The sequence below is a fragment of the Triticum aestivum genome, chromosome 7A (genome assembly GCF_018294505.1).
Source record: "Triticum aestivum cultivar Chinese Spring chromosome 7A, IWGSC CS RefSeq v2.1, whole genome shotgun sequence".
NCBI classification, from domain to species: domain Eukaryota; kingdom Viridiplantae; phylum Streptophyta; class Magnoliopsida; order Poales; family Poaceae; genus Triticum; species Triticum aestivum.
In genome coordinates, this window is record NC_057812.1 from 7,598,137 (window position 1) to 7,620,830 (window position 22,694).

The following is a 22,694-nucleotide window of genomic DNA, read 5'->3' on the forward strand; positions in this document are numbered from 1 at the left end:
AATAACTGTTCTACTATATGAATCCAGTTTACTACTCAGAATAATCTGGATTAGTGTCAAAGCTTGCATCGGCGTAACCCTTTACGACGAACTCTTTTACCACCTCCATAATCGAGAAAATTCCTTAGTCCACTAGTTACTAAGGATAACTTTGACCGCTGTCCTGTGATCCATTCTTGGATCACTCTTGTACCCCTTGACTGACTCATGGCAAGGCACACTTCAGGTGCGGTACACAGCATAGCATACTGTAGAGCCTATGTCTTAAGCATAGGGGACGACCTTCGTCCTTTCTCTCTATTCTGCCGTGGTCGAGCTTTAAGTCTTAACTTCATACCTTACAACTCAGGCAAGAACTCCTTCTTTGACTGATCCATCTTGAACACCTTCAAGATCATGTCAAGGTATGTGCTCATTTGAAAGTACCATTAAGCGTTTTGATCTATCCTTATAGATCTTGATGCTCAATGTTCAAGTAGCTTAATCCAGGCTTTCCATTGAAAAACACTTTCCAAATAACCCTATATGCTTTCCAGAAATTCTACGTCATTTCTGATCAACAATATGTCAACAACATATATTCATCAGAAATTCTATAGTGCTCCCACTCACTTCTTTGGAAATACAAGTTTCTCATAAACTTTGTATACACCCAAAATCTTTGATCATCTCATCAAAGCATACATTCCAACTCCGAGATGCTTACTCCAGTCCTTAGAAGGATTGCTGGAGCTTTGCATACTTATTAGCATCTTTCAGGATTGACAAAACCTTCCGGTTGTATCACATACAACCTTTCCTCAAAAATCGTCGAGGAAACAATGTTTTGACATCCTATCTGCAAGATTTCATAAATAATGCAGTAATTGCTAATATAATTCCAACAGACTCTTAGCATCGCTACGAGTGAGAAAGTCTCATCGTAGTCAACTCCTTGAACTTGTCGGAAAACATCTTAATGACAAGTCGAGCTTTCTTAATGGTGATACTTACCATCATTGTCCGTCTTCCTTTTAAAATCCATCTGCACTCAACAGCCTTACGACCATCGAGCTGTTCTGCCAAAGTCTACACTTTGTTTTCATACATGGATCCTCTCTCGGATTTTATGGCCTCGAGCCATTTATCGGAATCCGGGCCCACCATCGCTTCTCCATAGCTCGTAGGTTCATTGTTGTCTAGCAACATGACTTCCAAGACAGGATTACGTACCACTCTGAAGTAGTACGCATCCTTGTCATCCCACGAGGTTTGGTAGTGACTTGATCTGAAGTTTCATGATCACTATCATAAGCTTCCACTTCAATTGGTGTAGGTGCCACAGGAACAACTTCCTGTGCCCTGCCACACACTAGTTGAAGAGACGGTTTAATAACCTCATCAAGTCTCCACCATCCTCCCACTCAATTCTTTCGAGAGAAACTTTTCCTCGAGAAAGGACCCGATTCTAGAAACAATCCCTTATTGCTTTCGGATCTGAGACAGGAGGTATACCCAACTGTTTTGGGTGTCCTATGAAGATGCATTTATCCGCTTTGGGTTCGAGCTTATCAGCCTGAAACTTTTCACATAAGCGTCGCAGCCCCAAACTTTTAAGAAATGACAGCTTAGGTTTCTCTAAACCATAGTTCATACGGTGTCATCTCATCGGAATTACGTGGTGCCCTATTTAAAGTGAATGTGGTTGTCTCTAATGCCTAACCCATAAACTATCATGGTAATTCGATAAGAGACATCATGGTATGCATCATATCCAATAGGGTGCAGTTATGATGTTCGGACACACCATCACACTATGGTGTTCCAGGCTGTATTAGTTGTGAAACAATTTCCACAATGTCTTAATTCTGTGCCAAACTCGTAATTCAGATATTCATCTCTATGATCATATCATAGATATTTATCCTCTTGTCACGACGATCTTTCAACTTCACCCTGAAATTACTTGAACCTTTCAATAATTCAGACTCGTGATTCATCAAGTAAATATACTCAACATCTACTCAAATCATCTGTGAAGTAAGAACATAACGATATCCACTACATGCCTCAGCACTCATTGGACTGCACACATCAAAATGTATTACTTCCAACAAGTTGCTTTCTAGTTCCATTTTACTGAAAACGAGGCTTTCAGTCATCTTGCCCATGTGGTATGATTTGCATGTCTCAAGTGATTCAAAATCAAGTGAGTCCAAACGGTCCATTTGCATGGAGTTTCTTCATGCATATACACCAATAGACATGGTTCGCATGTCTCAAACTTTTCAAAAAAAGTGAGCCCAAAGATCCATCAACATGGAGCTTCTTCATGCGTTTTATACCGATATGACTTACGTGGCAGTGCCACAAGTAGGTGGTACTATCATTACTATCTTTTGGCATGAACATGTGTATCACTACGATCGAGATTCAATAAACCATTCATTTTAGGTGCAAGACCATTGAAGGTATTATTCAAATAAACAGAGTAACCATTATTCTCCTTAAATGAATAACCGTATTGCGATAGACATAATCCAATCATGTCTATGCTCAACGCAAACACCAAATAACAATTATTTAGGTTTAACACCAATCTCGATGGTAGAGGGAGCGTGCGATGCTTGATCATATCAACATTGGAAACACTTCCAACACATATCGTCAGCTCACCTTTAGCTAGTCTCCGTTTATTCCGTAGCTTTTATTTCGAGTTACTAACACTTAGCAACCGAACCGGTATCTAATACCCTGGTGCTACTAGGAGTACTAGTAAAGTACACATCAACACAATGTATATCCAATATACTTCTATCGACCTTGCCAGCCTTCTGATCTACCAAGTATCTAGGGTAATTCTGCTCCAGTGGCTGTTCCCCTTATTACAGAAGCACTTAGTCTCGGGTTTGGGTTCAACCTTGGGTTTCTTCACTAGAGCAGCAGCTGAATTGCCGTTTCATGAAGTATCCCTTCTTGCCCTTGCCCTTCTTAAAACTAGTGGTTTCATCAACCATCAACAATTGATGCTCCTTCTTGATTTCTACTTTTGTGGTGTCAAACATCGCGAATATCTCAACGATCATCATGTCCCCGATACATTATAGTTCATCACGAAGCTCTAGCAGCTTGGTGGTAATGACTTCGGAGAAACATCACTATCTCATCTGGAAGATCAACTCCCACTCAATTCAAATGATTGTTGTACTCAGACAATCTGAGCACAAGCTCAACAATTGAGCTTTTCTCCTTAATTTGTAGGCTAAGAAAATTGTCGGAGGTCTTATACCTCTTGACGTGGGCACGAGCCTGAAATCCCAATTTCAGCCCTCGAAACATCTCATATGTTTTGCGACGTTTCAAAACCGTCTTCGGTGCCTCAACTTTAAACCGTTTAACTGAACTATCACGTAGTTATCAAAATGTGTATGTCAGATGTTCGCAACATCTACAGACAACGTTCGAGGTTTAGCACACTGAGCGGTGCATTAAGGACATAAGCCTTCTATGAAGCAATGAGGACAATCCTCAGTTTACGGACCTAGTCCGCATAATTGCTACTATCAACTTTCAACTAAATTTTCTCTAGGAACATAACTAAACAGTAGAACTGAACCGCGAGTTACGACATAATTTGCGAATACCTTTTGACTATGTTCAAGATAATTAAGTTCATCTTATGAACTCCCACTCAGATAGACATCCCTCTAGTCATCTAAGTGATTACATGATCCGAGTCAACTAGGCCGTGTCCGATCATCACGTGAGACGGACTAGTCAACATCGGTGAACATCTTTCATGTTGATCGTATCTACCATACGACTCATGCTCGACCTTTCGGTCTTCTGTGTTCCGAGGCCATGTCTGTACATGCTAGGCTCGTCAAGTCAACCTAAGTGTTTTGCATGTGTTCCGAGGCCATGTCTGTACATGCTAGGCTCGTCAACACCCGTTGTATTCGAACGTAAGAATCTATACACCCGATCATCACGTGGTGCTTCGAAACTACGAACTGTCGCAACGGTGCACAGTTAGGGGGAACACTTTCTTGAAATTATGATGAGGGATCATCTTATTTACTACCGTCGTTCTAAGTAAACAAGATGCATAAACATGATAAACATCACATGCAATCAAATAGTGACATGATATGGCCAAAATCATATTGCTCCTTTTGATCTCCATCTTCGGGGCTCCATGATCATCATCGTCACCGGCATGACACCATGATCTCCATCATCATGATCTCCATCATTGTGTCTTTATGAAGTTGTCTCGCCAACTATTACTTCTACTTCTACAGCTAACGGTTAGCAATAAAGTAAAGTGATTACATGACGTTTATGTTGACACGCAGGTCATAAATAAATAAAGACAACTCCTATGGCTCCTGCTGGTTGTCATACTCATCGACATGCAAGTCGTGATTCCTATTACAAGAACATGATCAATCTCATACATCACATATATCATTCATCACATCCTTTTGGCCATATCACATCACATAGCATACCCTGCAAAAACAAGTTAGACGTCCTCTAATTGTTGTTTGCATGTTTTACGTGGCTGCTATGGGTTTCTAGCAAGAACGTTTCTTACCTACGCAAAGACCACAACATGATATGCCAATTGCTATTTACCCTTCATAAGGACCCTTTTCATCGAATCCGATCCGACTAAAGTGGGAGAGACAGACACCCGCCAGCCACCTTATGCAACTAGTGCATGTCAGTCGGTGGAACCGGTCTCACGTAAGAGTATGTGTAAGGTCGGTCCGGGCCGCTTCATCCCACGATGCCGCCGAATCAATATAAGAATAGTAACGGCAAGCATATTGAACAAAATCAACGCCCACAACTACTTTGTGTTCTACTCGTGCATAGAAACTACGCATAGACCTAGCTCTGATACCACTATTGGGGAACGTAGCATAAATTCAAAATTTTCCTACGTGTCACCAAGATCTATCTATGGAGTCATCTAGCAACGAGGGAGGAGTGGATCTACATACCCTTGTAGATCGCGCGCGGAAGCGTTCAAGAGAACGGGGTTGATGGAGTTGTACTCGTCGTGATCCAAATCACCGATGATCCTAGCGCCGAACGGACGGCACCTCCGCGTTCAACACAAGTACGGAGCAGCGAAGTCTCCTCCTTCTTGATCCAGCAAGGGGGAAGGAGAGGTTGATGGAGATCCAGCAGCACGACGGCGTGGTGGTGGAAGTAGCGGGATTCCAACAGGGCTTCGCCAAGCGCTGCGGGAGGAGGGAGATGTGTCATGGGAGGGAGAGGGAGGCGCCAGGGCTCAGGTTGGGTTTCCCTCCCTTCCCCCCCACTATATATAGGGCCAAGGGAGAGGGGGAGGGCGCAGCCTTGCCCCTTCCTCCAAGGAAGGGTGCGGCCAAGGGGGGAGGAGCCATCCTCCCCAAGGCACCTCGGAGGTGCCTTCCCCCTTTAGGACTCTCCCCTCCTCTTGTCCCTTTGGCGCATGGGCCTCTAGGGGCTGGTGCCCTTGGCCCATGTAGGCCAAGGTGCACCCCCTACAGCCCATGTGCCCCCCCGGGGCAGGTGGCCCCACCCGGTGGACCCCCGGGACCCTTCCAGTGGTCCCGGTACAATACCGGTGACCCCGAAACTTGTCCCGATGGCCGAAATAGCACTTCCTATATATAATTCTTTACCTCCGGACCATTCCGGAACTCCTCGTGACGTCCGGGATCTCATCCGGGACTCCGAACAACTTTCGGGTTACCGCATACTAATATCTCTATAACCCTACCGTCACCGAACCTTAAGTGTGTAGACCCTACGGGTTCGGGAGACATGCAGACATGACCGAGATGACTCTCCGGTCAATAACCAACAGCGGGATCTGGATACCCATGTTGGCTCCCACATGTTCCACGATGATCTCATCGGATGAACCACGATGTCAAGGACTTAATCAATCCCGTATACAATTCCCTTTGTCTAGCGGTACGATACTTGCCCGAGATTCGATCGTCGGTATCCCGATACCTTGTTCAATCTCGTTACCGGAAAGTCTCTTTTACTCGTTCCGTAACACATCATCCCGTGATCAACTCCTTGATCACATTGTGCACATTATGATGATGTCCTACCGAGTGGGCCCAGAGATACCTCTCCGTTTACACGGAGTGACAAATCCCAGTCTCGATTCGTGCCAACCCAACAGACACTTTCGGAGATACCCGTAGTGCACCTTTATAGTCACCCAGTTACGTTGTGACGTTTGGTACACCCAAAGCACTCCTACGGTATCCGGGAGTTGCACAATCTCATGGTCTAAGGAAATGATACTTGACATTAGAAAAGCTTTAGCATACGAACTACATGATCTTGTGCTAGGCTTAGGATTGGGTCTTGTCCATCACATCATTCTCCTAATGATGTGATCCCGTTATCAATGACATCCAATGTCCATGGTCAGGAAACCGTAACCATCTATTGATCAACGAGCTAGTCAACTAGAGGCTTACTAGGGACATGGTGTTGTCTATGTATCCACACATGTATCTGAGTTTCCTATCAATACAATTATAGCATGGATAATAAACGATTATCATGAACAAGGAAATATAATAATAATCAATTTATTATTGCCTCTAGGGCATATTTCCAACATTGTCTTCTTCAAGTGAGGTGTCATGAAGACATTCACAGGAAGATTTTCCAGACACTTTTTCGGAACCCAGATCTTCTTCATAGGCGGTCCATTCCTGCAGTTAGTACCAATGTACCTGGCAAACACTTCATCATTCTGATTCTTAAATAGTATATAGTTTGCATCAAAGGATTCATCAATGATAATGGGGTTAGCACAAGTGAAGCCAGTTAAATTGGATGGATCTGCTGAAGGTTCCCTTGCAGCAACCCACATGGTTTTGGGGTACTGCTCAGGTTTCCAGTAAGAGCCATCTGCATTCATTTTCCTTACGAACCCAACACCCTCTTTCCTAGGGTTTTGGTTCAGAATCTATTTTTTGAGGACATCACATAGTGTCTGATGCCCTTGAAGACTTTTGTACATCCCTGTTTCAAGCAATGTCTTCAACCTAGCATTCTCATCAGCAATAGCGGTGATATCCTCAGCAGAGGGGTTAGTTACCGCATCAACAGTTGAAGATATTGCAACAGCAGTAGCAGTAGAACATTCAGCAACAGAAGTAGCATTATCACGCTCAATGCATTTAAGACATGGTGGTTCAAATCCTTCCTGAGCGGGACTGATCAGTTTGGCGCGAAGTGACTCGTTTTCCGTTTGAAGATCTTCATGATCCGCTCTCAATTTCTCAAGATCTTGCTTCCTTTGAAGATAATCATAGGAAAGCTTTTCATGAGTTGTTGAGAGAGTTTCATGACGACTTTCAAGTTCCCGATACTTAACGTGAAGATTTTTTATGTCTTCAATTAAGGATTCAGATCGAGTCATTTCAGCACCTAACAGATCATCGCTTCTGTCTAACAGTTTTTGAATGTGTTCCATAGCTTTCTGTTGTTCAGTTGCAATTTTAGCAAGTGTTTTGTAGCTAGGTTTTGAACCACAATCAGAGTCATCGTCACTAGATGTTTGATAGTGAGTAGTGCGTGTGTTTACCTTGGCACCGCGTGCCATGAAGCAGTAGGTAGAAGCGGAGTAGTCCTTGTCATTTGCATCGGTGTCGGTGATGAAGTCATTGTCTTCAGTGTTGAAGATGGACTTGGCAACGTATGCTGTAGCCAGACTTGCGACGCCTGAGTCAGATTCCTCCTCAGACTCCACCTCCGCCTCTTCAGAAGCAGACTCCTCCTCTGAATCCATTTCCTTGCCAACAAACGCACGTGCCTTGCCAGATGAGCTCTTCTTGTGTGATAAAGACTTTGAGGAAGATTTGGAAGAAGACTTTGGGTATTTCTTTTCTTCTTCTTGTCGTCAGAGTCATATTCCTTGCTCTTCTTCTTCTTTTTGTTCTCATTGTCCCACTGTGGACACTCAGAGATGAAGTGGCCAAGTTTCTTGCACTTGTGACATGTTTTCTTCTTGTAGTCATGAGCAGGAGCTTCATCATTCCTTGAACTTGACCGGGAAGACTTTCTGAAGCCTTTCTTCTTGGTGAATTTTTGGAACTTCTTGACAAGCATAGCAAGTTCCCTTTCAATTTCTTCAGGGTCATCAGAACTGCTGTCAGATTCTTCTTCAGATGAGGAGACAGCTTTTGCCTTCAAGGCACGAGTTCGCCCATAGTTTGGACCGTAGATCTCTCTTTTCTCCGAAAGCTGAAACTCATGTGTGTTGAGCCTCTCAAGTATGTCAGACGGTTCGAGTGTCTTGAAATCAGGACGTTCTTGAATCATCAGGGCCAGGATGTCAAACGAACTATCAAGTGATCTCAGCAGCGTCTTGACGATTTCGTGTTTGGTAATCTCAGTGGCGCCGAGGGCTTGAAGCTCATTTGTGATGTCAGTGAGTCGGTCAAATGTGTGCTGGACATTCTCATTGTCATTTCGCTTGAAGCGGTTGAAGAGATTGCGAAGAACACTGATTCTTTGATCTCTCTGGGTTGAGATGCCTTCATTGACCTTGGAGAGCCAGTCCCAGACCAGCTTGGATGTCTTCAAAGCACTCACACGGCCATACTGTCCTTTGTTCAGATGACCACAGATGATATTCTTGGCAGTAGAGTCCAGTTGAACGAATTTCTTGACATCAGCAGCAGTGACACCTTCTCCAGCCTTGGGAACGCCATTCTCGACGACGTACCATAGGTCGACGTCAATGGCTTCAAGATGCATACGCATCTTATTCTTCCAGTAGGGATATTCAGTTCCATCGAAGACAGGGCACGCAACGGAGACTTTAATTATCCCTGCAGTCGACATAGCTAAAACTCCAGGTGGTTAAACCGAATCACACAGAACAAGGGAGCACCTTGCTCTGATACCAATTGAAAGTGCGTTATATCGACTAGAGGGGGGTGAATAGGCGATTTTTATGAAAGTCTTCAGAACATGAGAGTTTTGAAGACAAACGATAAAATTAAACCTATTACCATGCAGCGGAAGGTAGGCTACACTAGGCAAACCATAGTCAAGTATTCAATGAAGTGAAAGCACAAAGACTAATAGCAGCTAGGCAGTAAGGATCAGGTAGGAAGATATTGTGAAGCCAAACAGAACACGCTGTCACTCAGTGAAGACAAATGATAGAGCAAACATACAATGACTTCACAAGGAGTAACAATAAGTAAAGTGAAGTGAAGATGAAACCAGTGACTCGTTGAAGACAATGATTTGTTGGACCAGTTCCAGTTGCTGTGACAACTGTACGTCTGGTTGGAGCGGCTAGGTATTTAAACCTTAGGACACACAGTCCCGAACACCCAGTCCTGAACACGCAGCTCAGGACACCCAGTCCTCACCGTATTCTCCTTGAGCTAAGGTCACATAGACCTCGCCCAATCACTCAGGTAAGTCTTCAAGGTAGACTCCCAAACCTTCACAGACTTCGTTCACCGGCAATCCACAATGTCTCTTGGATGCTCAGAACGCGACGCCTAACCGGCTGGAGGATGCACAGTCCTCAAGTGTAATAAGTCTTCAGATCACACAGACAAGAAGACTTAAGTGATGCCCAATTCTCTCTGGCTCTGGGTGGTTAGGGCTTTATCCTCGCAAGGAATTCTCTCTCAAAGGCTTCGAGGTGGGTTGCTCTCAAACGACAAAAGCCGTACTCTCAATCTGAGCAGCCAACCGTTGATGGTTGTAGGGGGTGGGCTATTTATAGCCACTTGGCAACCCGACCTGATTTGTCCGAAATGACCCTGGGTCACTAAGGAACTGACACGTGTTCCAACGGTCAGATTTCAAACTCACATGGCAACTTTACTTGGGCTACAAGCAAAGCTGACTTCTCCGACTCTGGACAAGATTCGCTCTCATTGTCTTCACTCGAAGACATAGGTTTTTGGTTTAGGCATCACTTCAGTCATTCTGACTGATTCTCTTAGACCCCACTTAACAGTACGGTGGTTCCTATGACTCAACACAAAAGAAAAAGAACTACGAAAGATCTAAGTCTTCGAGCTCCATAGGCTTCATATCGTGTCTTCTCTTGTCATAGTCTTCAATGTGAATATCTTCATATACCACCTTTGACTTCAATGTCTTCATACATTTTTAGGGGTCATCTCTGGTAGTAAAACCGAATCAATGAGGGACTTCTACCTGTGTTATCCTGCAATTCTTACAAACACATTAGTCCCTCAACTAGGTTTGTCGTCAATACTCCAAAACCAACTAGGGGTGGCACTAGATGCACTTACAATACGTCTCTTTAAATATTGTATATCATAAGATATATCATTCATACTGTATATGCTTGGTATTATAGATATAGATAATATTCTCCGTAGCATTGGTCTTTTCAAAAAATCTGCATTATACTCCCTTGTTCCTAAATATACGTCTTTTTAAATATTTTAATATAGACTACATACAAATGTAAGCATGATGAAAAAAAGAAGGGAGTATTATGAAACGAAGCGAGTAGTGGTAAGCATGATGCGCACGGTCGTCGAGATCTCTCTCTTTTTTTCTTTTCTTTTCTTTGCTATGCTTGGCCGACAGCCTCTGCGTGCGTGCATGCATGCGCGAGGGCCATTTTTCTATGCATGGGTCCTCTCTTTCCCGCCGGCCGAGCTGTGGCTCGTGTCTCTCTTCCAAAGAGCATCTATCTACAGTCTCTCTCCCTCCCTCCCCCGACCCCCCAAGCATAATAGCACATGCATGCGGCTTGGTACCACGGGGAAGTACGCGTAAGAATAGTCAATGGTGCACCTCACTCCTTGCTTGTACGTAACGTACTACCTACGCGAGCATGCAGTACGAGTGTAACCAGAGCAACCTAGTTAATTAGCCCATGCTGGTCGACAAGAAGCAGCTTAGTGGAAAAAAATCGGTGATTGAGGATGCTTCATTTGGCACGCTGTGATCTGCTGCCAAGGCCAAGAGCTGCTTGTTGCAGCATGCATGCTGCTTGTCTCAATCACTCCTCTCTTCGCCTTCTTGCCTCTAAACCTCACCAGTCACCACACACACTCCGCCTCTCCTCCTAACCTAAAATAAGTGTCCCAACTTTAATACTACAAATGGAGTATTATATCTCTAAGAAAGGAGAATTAGTATCTATATCTATTGGACATGCACATGCATGCTGCTACCTTGACTGCCAAAACATCTTATATTCCCTCCTTTCTAAATTACATTGTTTTACATTTGTCTACATACATGCAGATGTATCTAGGAACAGAGAGTGCAGGTCCTAACGAATCGAGCAGAGTAAGTAGTAGTACTATTACCAGTACCTCCTCCGTTTGTAAATATAAGTCTTTTTATAAAGATTTTAATACAAACTACATATAAATATATGTAAACATATTTTAAAGTGTTGATTCACTCATTGTACGCCGTCCGTCTATAGTCCATGTTAAAGTGTGTAAAAAAAAACATATATTTAGAAACGGAGCGAGGGGTATTACTATTACTGGTGGGCACGCAGGCTCCGCAGAAGTGCTGGCTGGCTGGCACCAAGGAAAAGGACGACAATGCATGAATGAGTGTGGCCCGGCATGCCGGCCACCTACCGCACTTTAATTTGGTCACATCCACCTATGACGCGACGTGGACGGTCCGAGCCGAGACGAGACGAATTCATTTATTTCATTTTTCAACTTATTATTACATACTATAAATTATTACTATAATAATCCTACTAGTAGCACCAGGACCAGCCATACTCAATTCGCAATTAGAGTTTCGAGTGCAATTAGCGTTTCCGGCTGGGTCTCCGTGTCTGGCTGGCCGGGCCTCACGCGCATATAGTAACAAGGAATCACGTTCCCTTAACCCTATCTATCTCTCCCTCTTGGATGGGTTTGGATCCAAATCTCTTCCTCCTGCCCCTCTGCGCCGTCGCCGCACACGCCACATCTCTCCCTTGGATCTCAGCCGCGCCATGGCTTCTTCTTCTTCCTCAAGCACGTCTTCCTCTCCTCGCGGCCACCTGCCGTCGCCGCTCGCAACCACGCCGGGAGCCCTAGCTTCGCGTCTCGTGGCCGGTCGGTTGATTTGATCCGGCAGGCCGGCCGGCTGGATACGATCTGACCCGGCCAGTCGGCCATACACGGCGACCAGCTGCTGTCTCTGCTGAATTCTAGGTACAAGCAGCAGAAATCTAATTTCTAGGCGTTGGGTTTGGTCAAATTTCCTCTTCTTCTTCTTCTTCTTCTTCTTCTTCTTCTTCTTCTTCTTCTTCTTCTTCTTCTTCTTCTTCTTCTTCTTCTTCTTCTTCTTCTTCTTCTAGTGTTCATCAGATCTTGCTTGGTTTTGATTTCTTTCTTTCTCTCTCTCTGCTTCTTCTATCTAAGCACACTGGATTTCTTTCTCTTTTGTTTGTTTTAGCCATACTTGTTCATCACACACCTACCCGCCGTCTAATTACATCCGTCGACTGTACTGTGTATGTCTGTAGGTTATTCGCCGGAAACCCGGCCGGCGGCGAGGCGACGCGCTACCGTGCGTGGAGGTTCCTTGAGGAGGAGGCTGCATCGCCCCCACGTTTTCATGGATGGCAAGCATGTAAGCGCAAACTACTCTCCAGCTTCTGTTTCATTGGAAAATATGTTCTACCATCCGGTGCATCTTGGGATACATCCTTCGTTGATGTTTAATTAGAGACACTCTTGATTTAGTATTTCTTTTTGCAAGAGAGAGTGTTTATTGTCCCGAGAGTTCACCACTGACCTCTCCCAAGTACTCCATCAGCAACACCGGTCAGTATAAGTGGGGAAAGAAAGAAACACATATGTATATGAGTTTTTTTCCCCACTCATAAAACAAGCCCCCAAGGCTCCTAGTCTCATTTCCTCCATCAGCAACACCGGTCCGGCCTATGGTCTCTGTTTCTGCACCGGTCACCAACCTGCTCTCAATGCCTTGCCATGGGGCCCTTATGCGGGCAACAAGCTCGTCTTGCCCACCGTCCGCCGTGAGCGCATTCTCTCCAAGCCCGCGAAGGCCAAGATAATCATGGGCTATGGCTTCTATATATGAGGTTCATGCCGCTGGCGAGGTGGGCGAGCACGCCTTCTTCAAGTTCCCCTCTCCAAGCCTGCGAAGGCCAAGATGATCATCGGCTATGGCTTCTATGAGGTTCAGTCTGCTGGCGAGGTGTGCGAGCAGGCCTTCTTCAAGTTCCCCATGCAGCCCCTCCAGATTGGCGGCTCATGTGGACTCCTTGCGGTCAACCTGGTTTCCGCGTCCGTGGGCATGGTCGTCCACTCCACTCCATCATCCCTGCCCGTGAGGCGCTCACACGACCTTGGGAATGGACGTGTTTGTGCACCTGCCCGGTGCCCTACTGCCATTCCTCCAAGCCCCAACACCTCTGATGCCACGACGCTCATCGTTGGGGTCACGGTCTTGGGCCCTCGCTTCTCCACTGCTGCCAGTGGCACCATTGTGCCGCTCAATCGCTGCGGTTTTCCCACAATCTCATTAACCTGATGTAGGGACAATGAAATCATGTCTTACTGATCATGCCTCTTATGTTAATTACCATGGTAACCTTGCATGGTCAACAAAAAGAGCAAGGTACTCAAGGTGTTGCCTCAATATGTATGGGCGGCCTCCTGACCCTTAGAGGCTTGAACCTAGTTGGAATGTAAGAACCAACAGAACTTGACAGAAAGAAAAAGATTAACCGCTTGGGTTGGACAGGGGAGAGGAATCTATATATAACTTGCCCTACTATATCCACCATCTAAACTAGATCCAACGATGGTGAGATAATTCATCAAAATCAAAGGATAAAACAACCTAACGGTTCTGGTTTCTAGATTTTGATGAGACTCTAAGAAGTCACACAGAAGGAAGCCAACACCGACTTCCTCCTCCCTCACATCTTGTCGGAAGCGTGGAACTGCTAAATCTTGGCCGAAAATGTGCTTGTGATGTCTTGAGGCCATGTTGGTTTGGTGTTCTGACATCTCAAACTTTTGGCCCTGAGGATCCATCGAATCTCATTAGACTGACCTAGGGCCAACAAAATCATGTCTTACGAATCATGCCTCTAAATTAGCATGGTAACCTTGTATGGTCAAGAAAAAAAAAAGCAAGGTACTCAAGGAATTAACTCCATATATACGGGTGGCCTCGTCATCCTATCTACTAGAACCTAGTTGAATGTAAGATCCAACGAAATTTGGAAGAAAATAACTAACTGCTTGGGTTGGACCAAGGAGAGGGATTTAGGTAACTTACCCCTCTATGTCCACCATCTAAGTTGGATTGGACCATGGAGAGATAATTCGTCAAAGGGTAAAACAACTGAACATTTGGTGGTTTCTCGCTTTCAATGAGACGCTAAGAGGTCACATGGGAGAAAGCCAACATTGCAACTTCCTTGGCTCACATCTCTTTGGAAGCATCGAGGAGTTTGTTCGGTTGCTACCCTGAAAACAATCTGCCTGTATAGAAATATGCTTAGATGTGTTGAGAACGTGTTGGGTGTTTTGACGTCTCGAACCCTTCCTGGCATGATGATCCCCACAATCTCATAAGGGCAAAGAAATCGTGTCTTACTACTCGTGCCTCCTTGCGGTCAATCTGGTTTCCACATTCGTGGGCACGGTCCACTCCATTGTCCCCACCCATGAGGGACCCATGCGACCTTGGGTCTAGATGTGCTTGTGCACCTGCCCGTTCTGTACTCCCATTTCAGCAAGTCCAAGTCCAACATTTCTTATGCACCGGCGCTCGCTGTTGGGGCAGTCTCGGGCCCTCATCTCTCCACTGTTACCCATGGCGAGCTGGTGGCACTCAATGGCTGCGGTTCTCCCATAATCTCATTGACCTAGTGTAGGGGCAACAAAATCGTGTCTTACTGATCGTGCATTTAAATTGAGATCCAATGATGGAGAGATATTTGATCATCATCATCATCATCATCATCATCGAAGGGTGAAACAAATCGAGCAGTCATGGTTTTTGGCTCTTGATGAGACGCTAAGAGGTCACACAGAATGGAGCCACCACTACGGCCTCCTCCTCCTTCACATCTTGTCGGAAGCATGGAATTTCTAAGTCTTGGCCAAGCTAAGTCGCCGGTAGTTTGTTCTGCTGCTACCCTCAAGAAAATAAAATCCGACTGGGTGGAAATGTGCTTGTGATGTGTTGAGAACTTGTTTGGTTGGTGTTTTGACATCTCGAACCCTTCCTGGCCTGATGATCCCCGCAATCTCATTAGCGTGTTCTAGGGGCAACGAAATCGTGTCTTACTATGTGCATCTATATTACCATGAACTTCATCATAGCAGAACAAATGATTCTTCCCAAAAGGTTCAGGTGATCATCCATAGTAGCATGAACTTCATCACAGTAAAACAAATGATTCTTTCCAAAAACGTTCAGGTGAGTGCTAAAATTCTTACATGACATAGTAAAGTGGAATGCCTTGGAAAATTCCATGTATGACTCACTCATATGAATCAAATTACCAGTATAGCAAAAAATTCGTAATTATTCTAATTCTTCAAAATTCTTATGAAATTACTTTGAATCAAAGAGACCCGTAGTATTTTTTTAACAAGAATTCAGTCCTTCAAAATTCTTATATTTTTTTATCAGTCTTACATGAAAATACTTCTTAGGTTTTAGGCTATGTTAGCCTAAAAAAGGTTTTAAATTTTGAGACGGATGGAGTTTTTTAGATTAGTTTAGAGCATCTCCAATAGGTAATATAAATGGGCTTGACCACTTTTTACATCACGAGAAGACAAAAATGTTGTTGCAATAGATGATGTAGATGCAAATATTTTTACTTGAGGTAGAGTGATGTAAAATAGGTCACCAAGTGATGCTCGATCAAATTTTACATCACCAAGGGACCACATGACTGGAGCAAAATTTGCATCACCAGGTGTTACTTTTACATATACCTGGCCATGGGCCGGGCCAGGCCGGGCTTGGGCCGGGCCTAAAAAAGCCCATGGCAAAAAACTGAGGCCCAGGCCCTACCATTAGGCCTATTTTTCAAGCCTAAGCCCGGCCCATCTGGTAAAAAGTCCTTAGGGCTTAGGGCCGTGGGCCGGGCCTCTTCCTGAAAATGCCAATATGCCAAGCCCAATCCCGTCCAGGCCCTACTGGTGGGCTCAAAACTCAGGCCCAAGCCCGGCCCATGGGCAAGCCCATCGGGCCTAGGCCCTAGATTTTAGGGTCGGGCTTGGGTGGGCTGACAGGGCTGGGCCGAAGATGGCTAGGACTACTTTTACATCACCTAGTGCTACAACAAATGATATAAAATAGGGCACCTACAAGAAGACAACCGTGATGCATTTTGCAACACCTATTTTACATCTTTGTTGGAGTTGTAGGTTTTTGATGATGTAGTTTGCATCATCTATTGGAAGGGGAGCCTTGACGCAGTGGTAAAGCTGCTGCCTTGTGACCATGAGGCTACGGGTTCAAATCCTGGAAACAGCCTCTTACAAAACTGTAGGTAAAGACTGTGTACTATAGACCCAAAATGGTCGGATCCTTCTCCGGACCCTACGCAAACAGGAGCTACGTGCACCGGTCTGCCCTTTTTAGTGGAGATGCTCTTATAGCCTAAAAAAGGCTCTTACATTGAGGTGGAGATAGTACTTTTTATATAAGAAATCAAATGTAATTTCTTTTAACATGGTACAATCAAAATCGCTCACATTACACGAGCATACACTCGTTCTTATGAACGCACGCACACACACCCTACCCCTATGAGTACCTCCGAGAGACTGAGCCGGCATATCATTTTGAAATTGACGAAGTCGCCACAGACTTCTTTGTAGTCGACGGGAACGTCTCCTCCCACTAAATACACATCATCAACAATTTAGAAAAATGCGAGCACCAATGTCAAGTCTCGGACTTACAACTCTGGTAGGCAGAGGATAACACAACCCTACCCCTCGCCCCGGCTCCCCCTCCTCGCTGCCACCGGTGGCGTCACTGGACAAAGACCGCGCGACATAGGCGGCAGCGGGGCGCCTTCTTCCCGCTCTCTGGAGGTGTGCATCGCCAGGCATGGCCCTCCGCGTCGGCGGCGGCGGTCATCGGTCCTTCCTCGTGCTCAGCTCCTTCCTCCTCTGCATCCTGGAGTGCCGAGGGTTCTCCCCCCTCCTTGTGGGGCTCCGGGGTGGGGGCGGGGGCCTTGCTGGCGGCGAATCTGGGTGCCCCTGCCCAGATCCAGGGGGGGTGGCGGCGGACGCCTTTGGGGTGGCCGGCAGCCAGGCTAGGTGGTAGCATGGCGGTTGGCGGCTCGGCTGCTCCGGGATGGGGTAGCGGGGTGCTGGGTGGCTCTGGTAGGGCGCGGAGACGCTTGTGTGGTGGTGGTGTGGTGGCGTGGCGGCGGGGATGGCTGGTGGCAGCGCTGCAGGTCTTTGCCCCTCGCATCGGCGTGGGGGCTAGGCGGCGGGGCTGTACGTTAGTGGTGTGGAGCGACTGTTGCGACGCAGCAGGCTTTTACAATCAATCGATAGTTAGGTCAAGCGAATGCGCTCCCTTATAATCGATACTCAGGCAAAAAGTGGAAAAACAGGAGTAGCCTTTTACCTCCATCGTGAGGGGCCGAACCTGGGTAAACCCGTGTCCTTCGACCCGCTCAACCCCGACAAGCTAATCACCGTTTGCGATGGCCTCACGTCTAAGTCCTCACATTAGGACATTTACCGTGACAAAACCACGACACTACCCCTATGAGCACCTCCGCGAGACTGAACCGGCACATCATCTTGAAATTGATGAGATCGTCACATACACCTTTGTAGTCGACGGGTAACGTCTTCTCCCACTAAATGCACATTGCCAAAAATTCAGAAAAATGCGAGCATAAATGTCAAGTCCGGGACTTGCAACTCTGGTGAGCGGAGGATGCCACAATCCTCCTAATCATCGAAGCACAGGTTGGTTCGCAACTAAACATAGTACTCTCTCTCTGTTTCTAAATATAACTCTTTTTTAGTAGAGATTATAATATAGACTACATACGGAGCAAAATTTATATTTTAAACTATATCTATATACATCCGTATGTAGTCCGTATTGAAATATAAAAAAAGACTTATATTTAAAAAAGAATCAAACAGAGTTTTATCAACCGAATGGAGAGGTGGCGCTTAGTTTATTTAGTATATATACATATATAGGGAGCGCCCGATCCACTCTGGAGAAGGTTCTGGAGAAATCGAGCGAGCACCAACCTGCCCGCCCCAACCCTAGACGCCGTCGACCGCCGCCGTCCCCGACGTCGCCGCCGCCGCCGTCCACGACCTCCGCGAGGGATGGCTCTTGGGCGGCTTGCCTCCAGGGTGCGCGGCTCGGCTCTGCAGGTGCGGGCTGCGGCTCCCCGCGCCTCGCCGCCGGCACCCTGCCCATGCGTTCGTCCGATGACCTACAGCAGCAAGCCCGTGCAGGTCCGTCTCCCCGTCCCTCTCCCATCCTTGGTAGCGAGACTAGTACCTGATTGGCCGATTCTAGTAGTCCCAGGAGTGCTTTGGTTAGTATGGGTCGCATCCCAGGAGTGTCCATCTTCCATTTCTAGGACTTGATTGGCCGATTTATTATGGAGATTGGCGTATTTGTGGTGATAGGCACTTGATTTTGCCCTATCTCCATGTGCTCACAGCAGTGAGCACAGCTTGGGTGCTAGCGATTTTACCCCCATCTCTGTCTTTCTGTCTGTGTGTCTTATTATATATACCACTTAAATGCAGAAACTGGAGAATTTGTACACAACAATTGAGGTTAAACTAAGGAAAGCTTGCTACTTTCTTAAGATTTGTAATACCTACAGTCCAAGCTCTTTTGATGATGCTTGCAACACCTACAGTCCAAGCTCGCTATTTATGTTCGATGCTGCATTTGTAGGGTGAGCAGCAGGGCAAGGGACCTTCAAGGCCAATTGACCTCCTGCGTGAGTCCAAATGGAGGTAAAATTATTACAGTCTGTTTTTTCCTGCTTGTCGTATCTGGTATCTGGATAGCCATGTTTCTCAACATATGTTCTTTTTTTCCTCTTCTGTTTTTTCTGAAGGAATGCCAAGGACGATGGCGCTGGCATCCATACCTCTGCTCCGCGTGTGCCTCAACCTGCGCCCCGCACAACCCCACTGGCCGGTGGTCAGCCCGTGTCCTGCAGGAGCATATCATCGGAGGTCAGTTCTTTGCTCCCTTCCTCCCTCACTGATGCGTAGAGGCAGTCCTCGCCTCTTTACAGGAGTGCTTTAGTCCCTGTCGGATTTGTACTGGTCGCATCTAGTTAGTCCCTGGAGACTGGAGTGTTGTAGTGATTGCCATGTTAGTCGACTTGATTTCCTTTCTCTGATCTCACCCACTGCTGAGAAAGCGACTTCCATGTTGGTGATTTTGTTTCTCTGCCTGTCTTATACTTGTATGCAAAAATTGGAGATTCTGTTAACAAAATGATACCTAATATATGTAATAAACAATGCTCTGTTTGTAGGCAATAATGGAAGTGGCAACGTTTTTTATAAGAAACTAACTTCTTTAGATTGTATAATCCCCCCTAATAAACCCTGAATAATTGGAGGGTATGTGCACGTGTAAATTGCTTATGCCCATCGGTGTTGGAGATCATCATTCTTGGTGTGTTCCTGATTATCATGCTATAAGATTTTGATCCCCTCACTGATCCTTAATCCTTAGAGACGGTCCTCGCTTCTTATCAGGAGTGCTTTAGTCCAATTTCAATAGTGCATTTGATGTCAAGAGCTGAACAGTTTGCAGTAGCTTTTCTTATTGGTCCATTCACCCATGTGTAAGTAAATACGCATTCTTCTTGTAGGTTGTGTCTTTTGGTGTGCCTGCTCTTCCTGTGGCACGCCGCTTGTCGCGTCCGGACATCACTGCTTATGGACTGGTTAGTAATGAGCGTTCCCAGCTGCACTACATATTTTGCTTTCTCTTCCTGTAAAGTCTCAATGGGGATGCTCACGGCGTGCTAACTTGATTTTTTTGCTCTGTAATGATGTGTGCAGACCCCCTTTGGGCCTGGGCAGCAGCGGAGGGGCGTTGCCCAGATGCCATTCCAGCCGCTGGACAACAAGACAGCAGCAGCCAAGTATGAAGAGCTCTCTCCGGAAGGACGCCGCGTGGCAAATCTGACAAACATGGTCTTCAACGAGACGGTCAAGAAGATGAAGGAGAGCAACAGGAAGAGGTTTCATCGCATCAACGAGGACGTCCGGATGCTTGTGGACAAGGTGAGGATACTCGGGTGGACGACTTCGGCCGTGATAGGTTTCATAGGTGTGGGCTTGTACTACCTCTACGTCTTTGTCAAGGGGGTGGTGGAGGATATGAGCGACCACTCCGGAGAGATTGCGTCAGCCCTTTACAAAGGTTATCTGTATACTATCTGGTCACGGCTTGGAGTGAAGTTTGAGTGGAAGGAGAAGTGGAGTAAGAAGAAGCAGGTGGCGGAGAAGAGCGAAGCTCCGGCCAAGAAGTAGGCCAGTGTTCTAAAAATTGCACAAAGGGTTCTGTTTTTTTGCTGCAAGACTGTGATGCATTGGCAGATTGGGAAGAAAGAGATGAGCTAGGGTCCCTTTATCGTTTTGTGCTGCAAAACAGTAGTTAGATTTTGTTTGTTACCCTGACTGGATCTGTTTGCTTCTTGGCCTCACCTCACCTGTTTGATGCCTATGCCTAAGTGTTTCTTTGTGTTGTTGGACGGATATCAACCTGAGTGAGGGCCTTGACTTGTGTATAATCTTTAGATCAACAAACTTGAGGGAGGAGATTGAGCTGGGTCATATGCTGTTGTCGATTGCATGAATGATACTACTGATTATTTCTTCACCCTCTGCTGTTCATTATTGGCATGTACACAACATGTTTTGAACAAGTTTCAGGGTCATCAGGAACATATGTGGAAGGCCATTTGGAAGATGAAACACCCTTCCGTGCTTCATCCCTGAGCATGCAACCTCTCAAGGAGAGCTACCACACACACATGCTTTGCTCGTTCTTCATCAGAGCGTGAACATTGGATTGAGAATCACAATAAGAGGACTCACTTTGAAACAGAGGACTCCGGCGCACCAAGATTGCCATCGTGTCAAAGCCTCTCTACAGTTCATTTTAGAGAAAGAGCTGAAGTCTCTCTTCATTTTTTTTAAGAGCTGGATAAATCTCCAGCTACAGAACATGTGCCAGCTTAGCACCATACGCTGCTAAACTGAAAATAGCTCCCAAAGTCTGACATATCATATCCACACAAGTGATATTTTGAGACTCAAGATTTTCTCAACAGAATTTTCAACTGGATAATTCCACGAAATCATAGTTGTCCTGTGCGGCCTGAACATCTGTAATTCATTGAGTCTGAATGAGGCTCTAGATTCATAAGTAGATACTTGCACGAAACAACATTCAGTCTCTGTGCTAACATAGCAGGCCTGGGGAACGGCGGCAACTGTGTCCTCGTGCAGTTGTTTTGGGTCTCTCTCAAGATGAAGGCCCGAATTGCCACCTTCAAGTTTGGTTGAACACCACAACATCTTCCTTGCAATTGATCAGTTAATGATGCTGTAATTGTTGAAGCAGAGGGCCAATACTTTGGGCACCGACGAGCAGAGCATCTGCTAGCACAATTGCCCCAACCTGTGTAGTTCCAGGAAGAAGAAGAATGCTTAAAGACCTTTCCTTTGTAGACAAAAAGTTTAAGTAGACGCATATTTTCTGAGACGAATTACCAATCGGCCCGTGAAGAGCAGCCGATGATATCCCCATCCTTCCTTTTGTAGCCTGTGCACGTTGCTGATCCGTCCAGCTGAAACCAACTTGTCAAAAAAGATTCAGAATGATTAGGAAACAGACCCATTATAATGCTTATCTACATGTGTAGTGTATAATCTGATGGCTCAAGTCTTAGGTTGGTGGCAAGCTCGTACTAGCTTGCAGTAACTCACAGGGAAATCCTCAACCTTAATGCAAGGCCTTGGTGCACACGTTTTGGTGACATTATCATACGTGTTGAGGTCCTGGAACCTACCTATCCAAAAAATTCAGAAACCCCACCAATATATACCAGCAAGCTTGCACAGAGCCGGTTTCGACCATCCCTCGATTACAACATACTGTATTTGGATGGCTTGGTTTATGGCATAAAGCATAATCAGTAGTCGAGTATATGTAACACTCTGAGGAATTGATGCATCATTTACTTGCCCATAATCCTTCCTTTGATCCACTATTCTTCGCTACTCGGTTCCTTAGATGGTTTAAAACCTGAAATCAAAACTGGTGTGGTTCTACACCGGCCCCAAGAGCTTGATACTGCCTTTTCTCTTGCCTTGTTACAGGAAGAATTGATGGGCCAGCTGTCGTGGTCGTGAAGGGAGCCAGCACCCGCTCGACAATTGTCGCGGCCAGTGGTGGAGTTGGGTGCACCCCCTCCACGGCCGGTTCTGCCCGCCCCTCCCGCCGCAGCAGACAATCGTCGAGCATTGGAGGCGGCCTGAACTGGGGATCGACTCCAAGAGCCAGCCTGCGGCAAAGATCACATGGCGGCCCTGCGCAACTACAAGTGCGCATGCGGCATGTGCTTCAAATGTGGGGAGCGTTGGTGAAAGATAGGTATGTTCGGCTAGAGAGAG

The 22,694-nt window shown here is 45.9% G+C and overlaps 1 protein-coding gene across 2 annotated transcripts; it reads left to right on the forward strand.

Annotated features, from left to right (window-relative positions):
- Positions 1 to 11,813: 11,813 nt before the first annotated feature.
- LOC123151524 (uncharacterized) lies at positions 11,814 to 20,895 on the forward strand. Of its 2 annotated transcripts, XM_044571220.1 has the most exons (6): positions 11,814 to 12,194; positions 12,509 to 12,615; positions 18,943 to 19,004; positions 19,109 to 19,229; positions 19,880 to 19,954; positions 20,073 to 20,895. In XM_044571220.1, exons 2-6 carry the CDS (start codon positions 12,601 to 12,603, stop codon positions 20,544 to 20,546), a joined length of 747 nt encoding a protein of 248 aa, XP_044427155.1. In that variant the 5' UTR covers positions 11,814 to 12,194; positions 12,509 to 12,600; the 3' UTR covers positions 20,547 to 20,895. The 2 variants fall into 2 exon arrangements, with proteins under 2 accessions (XP_044427155.1, XP_044427154.1); XM_044571219.1 differs by lacking the exons at positions 11,814 to 12,194; positions 12,509 to 12,615 and adding an exon at positions 17,430 to 18,488.
- The last annotated feature ends 1,799 nt before the right edge of the window (positions 20,896 to 22,694 follow it).

Coding starts and splice junctions, on each gene's coding strand:
- LOC123151524 (XM_044571219.1), top strand. CDS start 18,357: ATGGCTCTTGGGCGGCTTGCCTCCAGGGTGCGCGGCTCGGCTCTGCAG. Junction 19,230..19,879: donor GCAGGAGCATATCATCGGAG/GTCAGTTCTTTG, acceptor TTCTTCTTGTAG/GTTGTGTCTTTTGGTGTGCC. Junction 19,955..20,072: donor ACATCACTGCTTATGGACTG/GTTAGTAATGAG, acceptor TGATGTGTGCAG/ACCCCCTTTGGGCCTGGGCA.